Source organism: Dromiciops gliroides, chromosome 4, assembly GCF_019393635.1.
Source record: "Dromiciops gliroides isolate mDroGli1 chromosome 4, mDroGli1.pri, whole genome shotgun sequence".
In the NCBI taxonomy this organism is placed as follows: Eukaryota; Metazoa; Chordata; class Mammalia; order Microbiotheria; family Microbiotheriidae; genus Dromiciops; species Dromiciops gliroides.
In genome coordinates this window covers 465,888,202-465,896,939 of record NC_057864.1, presented here as the reverse complement: position 1 = coordinate 465,896,939, position 8,738 = coordinate 465,888,202, and the positions used below count along the sequence as shown (strand labels likewise).

Genomic DNA, 8,738 nt, shown 5'->3' with positions numbered 1-8,738 from the left:
GATGACATCTCCCCCGCCTCAATCAGGATATGTGTCGGCTATGAGCCTAGCCCTGCCTTCTTTGTGGAAACAGGAAGTGCCCGAGACGCCGTGTCCATTCCCTTTTCTGGGACCTGGCTCCCTCGTCTGATAAGAGCCATTGTGTGGGCCCTAGGAATGAACCTGCTCCTGGATGGATGTGCTTCCCACAGGAAGGAAACCACTGGCCTTTCCTGGGAGGGAGAGGGGGAGGGGAGAGGAAAGGAGTTGAGTGGGGGGTCCTGGATCGGTGTTTGGAGGGATGGGGCTGAGAGGGACGTCTGCTGCTGGAGCCCCGTCTCACTCGCCTCCCCTCCATCTGGGAAAGGTGATTTCCTCCTCTACTTCCTCTTCTCACTTCCTCCCAGAAAGAGCCCAAAGGCTTACAGCTCCAGCTCCGGCCAGGAAAATGTCAGCTGTGATTTAACAACAATGCAAAGGGAGAGGGAAAACAGGAACATTGGGGTGTGGGCCTGAGGGGCGGGAAGAAGGGGCATACAACTAAAGGATGCTCATCAGAGAATGGGGCGCGTGTGCGCGTGTGCGTGTGTGTGTGTGTGTGTGTGTGTGTGTGTGTGTTGGGGGCAGGGAGACAGGAGGCCCTAGGACTCAGTGGGTTAAGAGCAGATTTCAGACCTTCACTGAACCTTCTTGCCTCCTGCCAGAGCAGCTTTCACCTGGTGGTAGTGGTAGTTCTAGCCTTGGCATTGAGGTCACTCCAGTTAGGGGGAAGGGCGAGTGAAGATAGGAGATATGGATTATAATTCAGCTCCAGGTGTACTTGTGCTGGGAGACAGCGTTCCACTCATCCCGGAGGTTTTGGTCTCCCCTAAAAGGGTTAGGGGGAAAAGCAGACTTGGGAGAAGGTGATGGCCCAGGGGCAGGCTGGAGTGATAGGGTTGATGCCTTATAGCAGGGCACTGCAAAGAACCGTTCATGAGGACCCCTGGAGAGAGAGGATGAGACACCTTGCTCAGTTATAGGCCCTTGGCAGTGTGCTTTTTCCCCAGCAGAATATGTTTGAGGCTACCTTCGTCATCCCCAGCATGGAGGTTCAGCCAGAAGACCCAGCTGCTTGTAAATCATCAGGCAGCTAGCTAGTGGGGTACTCGGTCTGTTTGCCCTTTGAGGCCCCTGTGGTTTGACGTGTCCCACCCTGTTCTGCCACTTCCCTCCCAGATAAGAATGGAAAGCTTAGCTCCTTGACTTCTGGGAGTAAGTAGGAAAGACCCAAGTCATGGGAGTGGCATGGGAGCTAGAGAGAGGGATGTCCCACCCTCCTCTTGAGCGGAAACACTGAATCTCGTGAAGTGGGGGTGTGGGGGGAGAGCTCATCATTCCCCTTGGTTACCTGGGGTAGCAGGCATTTCCTTAGCCCCTATCAGCTCTTCCCTTTCCTGCTTTCAGCCCCAGCCCTGGGGCCACTGTCCGGCTGCGTCCTGAGGAGCAGGACTTGGCCACCTCCCCTGGGGACAGAGTTGAACCTAGCCCAAGTGGCAAGCCCTGACTGAGGCCATAAATTCCTAGCTACAGGAGCGGCTGGAGGCAGTGGGCACGGGCCCTGGCTCTCTGCTAGGAGGCCTGAGCCGTCGCTGGGCTGAGATGGCGCTGCAAGTGGAACTCATCCCTACTGGGGAGATCATTCGAGTGGTCTATCCCCATGGCACCTGCAAAACTGTAAGTCAGTGGGGAGGAAGCAAGAATGGGGGTGACATTAGCCAGCACATGCTTAGGCTCAGAGGATGAGGACGGGAATTTCCTTAGAGGGCTGCCAAGGGGCTCACTGCCCTTGTGGAGAAAGACAGGAAAGGGGGTGTTTATGCCAAACGAAGTGACTGATGATGGGTCTGGGATGGGGAAAGGTGGAAAGAGGTTTCTGCAGCTGCCCCCTTCCAGAAGTGAAATCCTCTACTAAGCTAGGAGATTGGGGCGGGGGGGGGGGGGGGAAGGGGAAGAGGAGAAAGGGAGGAAGCTCAATGCCCTGCTTCAGATCAGGAAAGGGTTTGCAAAAAAGCAGCCCCTTTGTCCCTGTCCGCGCAGGGCAGGGGAAAGAACATTGGATTCAGACTCAGAGGGAGCGGATCTGAACCCTGGTTTTGCTATGTTACCTGTGAGACCTGAGACAAGTCACTGCCTCTCTCCAGGACTTTAACAAACCTGGGGGGTAGGGTGCGGGGGGGGGGGGATTAGACCAGGTGAGCTTTAAGAGCTCCTCCCACTCCAAACCTAGAACCTGGATCGAAATGTCTCGCTCGCTTTGGGTCCAAGAGCTCTGGCAATCCTAGGGTCGATCAGGCTGGTCCCTTCTGAGGTGTTTTAGGAGAGGGGAACGGGGCACTAACCTGTTTGCTCCCTTTGCTGGGTACAGAAGGGAGTTTACCTCTGCCTTTGGCGGGGATGTTGGGAGGAGGGTGGCGTTAGGGAGGAAAAGCGCAGCAGTGGCCCAAGCTTCAGGTCCCAAGGCCCGTCTTCTCCGGAAGACCTCCAGGCTCCGGGCTACCTGGGACGGCTTGGGACGGGACAGGATTGGGAGAGGGGTTAGAGGTGGAAGTCCTAGAGAAACTAGGTCCTTGTCTCCCTTGGGAAGGGAGCGCTGGGAGCTCTGCGGGGCTTTCTGCGTGTGCTTGTGCGTCTTTGGGCCCCTGAGCCGACAGGGGCGTGGGGAGGCGGGGTACCTGCGCCTGTTCGGGGAAGGGCGGGGGTGTCTGGAGATGTCCGTCTGCCTATTTTTACTGTTGAAGCCTGAGCTGGGGAATGGAGCCTAGAAGGGGGAAGGGGGCAGGGCCGCGGGGGGAAGGGCGGGAGGAGCGGGGGGGCGGGGCCTGATGAGGGGTGGGACTGGGGGTGGGGCGCGCGCGTGTGTGTATGTGTGTGCATGTGTGTGTGTGTGTGTGAGTGTGTGTGTGTATGTGTGTGAGTGTGAGTGTGAGTGTGAGTGTGCGCGCGCGCGCCAGCCCGCGGATCCCGGAGAGCTGGCCGGGATGACGCCAGGCGGATAGCTGCTGTCCCCCGCCGCCGCCGCCGCCGCCGCCGCCGGGCCCTGGCCGGGGGAGTGGCCGGGCCGCTGACTCTCGGACACTGCGGCGGGCCCCAGCCCCAGCCTCGCCCCGGAGCTGCCAGTCAGCCGCAACAGCCGGGTGGGTACGGGGCACGGGGAAACGGGCTGGCCGGGGCCGGGGCCAGGGCCAGGGGGGGCTGCAGGTGATCGTGGGGAGCTTCCGGCTCGGGGGCTGCGCCAGGGAGCAGCCACGCGGGCTGGGGCAGCAATGGCTGGGGCAGGATAGGCAGGGCGGGAGCGGGCTACCCGGGAGGGCCGGGGCTGCCAGGGGTGCGGGGAGCGCCTCCTTGGCCGCCCAATGTAGGGGAAAGTGCGGCGAGCAGGCCACGGGGTGGGGTGGGGGGGTGGGGTGTGGCGGGCTGCCCGTCCCACCCCCGGCTGGGACCTGATGACCCAGCCCCTCCACACGCCTGCCCAGCTGCCAGGCGGGCCTTGGCTGACTCCTCTGTGTTACCCGACTCGTTCGACTTAGTGCCACTTTGTAGACTTAGTTTTCTGGCCCGAGATATGGGAGGTGTCAGGGGCCGTATGTGAGAAACCAGTGAGCCCCCTGGCTCTTCCCTCCCTTTCTCTCCCCGGCCCCTACCTGCTGGCTTAGTCTACCCTCTTTGCTAGGCTAAACTGGCTTCCCAGCGTCCCACCTGCTCCCCGGCTGTCCCCTCCCTGTTTCTCCCAGTCATCCCATTCTTCTGTGTCCTTTTCTCCTCCCCAGGTCTATTACCTCCGTTTTCATGCCTTCTCTATTTCCCTGCCCACCTCCCCTACAACCCCTTCCTTCCTGCTACAGCTCTTCTCTTCAAGTCATGCCCCCACTCCAGTCGTTGAATCAGGGAACTATAGGATAGCTAGAAAAGCTGGAAAAGCCCTCAGCCCATCTCCTTATCTGGTTCCCTCCAAACTTTGTATCTCCCCTGACATACCTGCTGCCCAGGGCTCTGCCCACCCTCATGCCAAATAAACACATTGAAGCTTTTACAGAGGAACACTCTAAAAACAAGAACATCTAAGTGACCTGTCCATGGTCCCAGGACTAATTAGTAAGAGACCACCCACAGGTGTGGTAGAAAGAATAGAATTGGAGAGATCCGAATTTGAATCCCACCACTGATACTTCTTAACTGGCCTCTACTCTCTCTGAGCTTGACTTTCTTCCTACTTGTAACACCTATCTTGGGAGACAGGGTGGTTTAAGGGATAGAAAGCCAACTTCAGAGTAGTTCAGGGCTTCACCTCAACTGGAGACTGAGTTTCCTCAACTGTTAACCTGTGGAGGCTGAACTCAGTGATCTCTAAGGTCCCTTTATGGCTCTAAATCTATGACCCTATGTAATTAGGAGGGCACCTGGTTGGTGCAGTGGATAGAGCACTAGACTTGCAAACAGGAAGATTTATCCTCATAAGTTCAAATCTAATCTTAGACACTTAGTAGCTGTTCGACCCTGGGCAAATCACCCTGCTTGCCTCAGTTCCTCTTCTGTTAAATGGCAAACCACTCTAACATCTTTGCCAAGGAAACCCCAAATGGAGTCACAAAAGATCTGATAGGACTGAAACAATTCAACAGCATGGAACCAACAGCCTCTTGATGTCCCCCCCCCCCCCAACTCTCTAAGACTAGAAATTGCCCAGAAAGGTATTGATTTACATTGGTAGATCCCTCCCTGGGAGCCCTCCCTCTACTTTACAGGGTTGATATCCAGTGAGATAATGGATGGAAAGAGATAGGAAGTGGTCCTGTGATTTCATTACTATGGAGAACTCCTGGGTGAGGAAACTGTGTTGTTGTCAGACAATGCTGGTTAGCACCTTCTTTGTTGATTAGCTCTGGAACTGTGCCTGGTGTATGTGCATTGAGAGCTCAGGTGACTTACCCAGCCAGTTGGTTAAGTGTCTGGAAGACTGGAACCCAGATTTTCCTGACTTGACTGCTAGATCTCTTATCCATTATACTCCATAGCCTCTCTCATCTCATGTGCACAAAGTGCTTTCTAAATCTTTAAGTTGTAAATGTCAGTTGTTGCTCTTAATTCCAGAATGTCAGAGTTGAAGGGGACCTTAGATAGCTTCTAGCCCAGACTTTCATGCTCTGTTTTTGGTACTGCCATTACAAAGAGGGTCCCAGTCCCCTGTAAAATCCTTGCTCAGTGTCACCTTTGTTCCAATTCCTGACTCCCCCCTCACCTGTACCACCCACCCCCTCCTTGCCCGAAGCCTGGTTTTCTTACCTCTAGCCTTTCCCAGATCCAGTGATTTAGTCTTTCCAACTATGTTGGAGGAGGGAATGTGCCTGTGGAGTTACCACTGGGGTCTGGCCTAGATCCAAAAAGGGTTTGAAGAGGGGACTGGACCACAGGGCAAATATGTTTCCACTCCCCAGAGAGAGCTGGAGGTCTCTAGCTCTGGCCAGCTGTCTTGCCCCTCCCTCAGAGCCTCCAACATTCGATCACTTAGGCATCTCCTGTTTGCTCACATACCCAGAGGCAGGAGGGGAGGGAAGAAGACTCAGAAGTCTCTGCCTGGGTATAAGTCTAAGATACTCTTGGAGAAGGGGGTGGGGAGGATCATTGACCTTTCATTCATCTGATAGCAGTGGTCTGGCTGTGTCAAAAGAACTAGGCCTAGGTTGGGGAAAGACTCAGAGGACAGGGATGCCCGCTGTACTATGAAAACCTCTTGATTTCATCTTTTTTTTTTTTTTTGGTGGAGCAGTGAGGGTTAAGTGATTTGCCCAAGGTCACACAGCTAGTAAGTGTCAAGTGTCTGAGGCCAGATTTGAACTCAGGTCCTCCTGAATCCAGGGCCAGTACCTAGCTGCCCCTTGATTTCATCTTTTAACCCTTACACTGTGATATGGAGGAAGGGGTGTAGCTTGGGGCTTAGTGAGGGGTAGGGGATGCTCAGTGGGTGTGTCTTCCCCCAAGATCATCTAGTCAATCTGATTCCTTAAGCTTTGGTTAAATTTTCCCATCTGTTCCAGTTACACCTCTCACATACATAATTGCTCTGTGGCCCTAGGTAAGTCACTAAGACTTTGTTGCAGAGGGGCTGATCTATATTGGGAGAGGGGGTTTTCCCATTCAAGAGTGAAATCACAAGCCCAGCACCTAGCCCTGAGTGCCAGGCACTGGGCTGAGGGAGAGGGGGAATGACAATGGCAGAACAAAACCAAACCCCTTCCCCAAGAACCTTGCCTAATATTATGGGAAAGCAACATGTGCACTAATAAGTTAATACGAAATCTATCTAAATTAAATACAACATGGGGGCAGCTAGGTGGTGCAGTGGATAAAGCACTGGCCCTGGGTTCAGGAAGACCTGAGTTCAAATTTGGCCTTAGACACTTGACACTTGCTAGCTGTGTGACCCTGGGCAAGTCACTTAACCTCATTGCCCCCCCAAAACAAAAACAAATTAAATACAAGGTAAGATTTTTAAGGCTGTGGTAGAGGAGAGAGAGCACTAATTTAGGATTATCAGGAAAGGTTTCTAAATATGGGCAGAGGGGCAGCTAGGTGGTGCAATGGATAAAGCACTGGCCCTAGATTCAGAAGAACCTGAGTTCAAATTTGGCCTCAGACCCTTGACACTTACAAGCTGTGTGACCCTGGGCAAGTCACTTAAACTCAATTGCCTCACCCCCCCCCCAAATTATATATGTATATGTATGTGTGTGTATATATACATATATGTATGTGTATATATATGTATATATGTGTATGTGTGTATATATATATATAGAGAGAGAGAGAGAGAGAGAGAGACAGAGACAGGGAGGATGCTCAGGGAAGAGATGACATTCATTCCTCTCTACTCCATTTATTCTAATTGAGTCCTGAAGAGATACCAGGATTCACAGAAGTGAAGATAAGAAAGAAAGGCATTTCAGGCATGGAGGACAACCCTGGGCAAAGGCATGGAGGTGGGAAGAAGCATGTCAGGTACTGGGAATGGCAAGTAGATCAGTTTGGCTGGAACCTGGAATCTAATCCCACCCATCCCTAACCAAAAATCCTTCTAATAACAATAACAACATACTTATATAGTGTTTTGAAGGGTTATAAAAATTGTACAATTTGTCAAATCTTTCTATTTTAAAAAAAATCTTTTTATTGAGGCTGTTTGTAACATCACCTTCATTTTTGAATCTCTCCCTTCCCTTTCCCAGAGAGCCATTCTTTGTAATGAAGATTTAGAAAGAGAAAAGAAATTAGTGCATCAAAACCAACATATCTGCCATATTGGATAGGATTCTAGTATTCTACAGCCAGAGTGTCCCTCCACTTCTGCAATGGAAAGAAGCGTATTTTATTAACTCTGCCCTGGGGCCAACTCTATAAGATTGCAAAGCTCCATATATATGTCATCTCACTTGATCCCTTGTTGTAGCTCAGTCCTAAGTCTTCGTGACCCCATTTGGGGTTTTCTTGGCAGAGATAATGGAATGGTTTGCCATTTCCTTTTCCAGCTCATTGGACAGATGAGGAAACTGAGGCAAACAGGGTGAAATGATTTGCCCAGGGTCACACAGTATCTGAGGTCAGATTTGAACTCATGAAAATGAGTCTTCCTGTTTCCAGGCTGGGAGCGCTATCCACTGCAGCACCACCTAGCTGTCTTATTTGGTCTTTACCAAATCCCTTCTCCAGCTTCTGATTGAACACTTCATATGAGGAGGTACTTGCTGTCTGTGAGGCAGCTGTCTCCACTTTGGGACAGTAGTTCTTTTTCCCTACATCAAGGTGAAATCTGTCCTGCAACTTTCACTTGTGGGTCCTAGGTCCTACCTTGCACTGAGAATTCATGTTTTAGGAGCTAGCCTTCTCCATGCCTTACCATCAACATTCAATCCAGTAACACCCTCTCAATAGCTTTAAAATATTATGTGTCAGGGGCGGCTAGGTGGCACAGTGGATAAAGCACCGGCCCTGGATTCAGGAGGACCTGAGTTCAAATCTGGCCTCAGACACTTGACTTACTAGCTGTGTGACCCTGGGCAAGTCACTTAACCCCCATTGCCCAGCAAAAAAAATATATATATATATGTATATATATATATATATATATATTATGTGTCTGGGTAACCATCCCTATGGGGAGAGTGTAGCAGTACTCCAGGGGGAAAACAGTAGGGGCAGGGAGAGGCTAGGAGGTGGTGGATACTAGTGAGAATCAGGCTTGGGGTCTAGGGTGGCCTTAATGGACTTTAGGAGTCATCTGATCCTCCAGCCCCTCATTTTGCAGACGAGGAAACTGAGGCCCAGAGAAGTTAAGTGGCTTATTATTAGTGGAATTTGTAGCTTATACTTTAGTGGGATTTGAACTCAGGGCCTATGATTCCAAGTTCAAGACTAGGTTGAATATTCTTTCCACTACACCATGGATGGAAAGTATTGGAAGTGAGCAGTCACTTGCCTCCTCGTTAGTGAAATCCAGGTGCCTTTCCAGGGTCTTAGGAGTCTTGGAATGGCACATTTTAGAGTTGGAAGGAGCTTTAATTATACGGAATAATAATGAAAAGCAGAGGAGCTTGGTGGGTCTGGCCTTGGAGTCAGGAATCCTATGATCCTATAAATTCAATTTTGAGTTTCTACTATGTGCCAGGGTCCAAAATAAACCATTAAAAAGTCTCTGAGGGGCAGCTAGGTGGTGCAGTGGAAAAAGC

The 8,738-nt window shown here is 51.7% G+C and overlaps 1 protein-coding gene across 1 annotated transcript in view; it reads left to right on the top strand.

Moving 5' to 3' along the window:
• Nucleotides 1-1,584: 1,584 nt before the first annotated feature.
• MYO1C (myosin IC) overlaps nucleotides 1,585-8,738 on the top strand; it is a 46,131-nt gene continuing 38,977 nt past the window's right edge. The window contains 1 exon segment of the mRNA XM_044004609.1: nucleotides 1,585-1,695. Within this exon segment, the coding sequence (XP_043860544.1) occupies nucleotides 1,621-1,695 (75 nt within the window). The 5' untranslated portion in view covers nucleotides 1,585-1,620.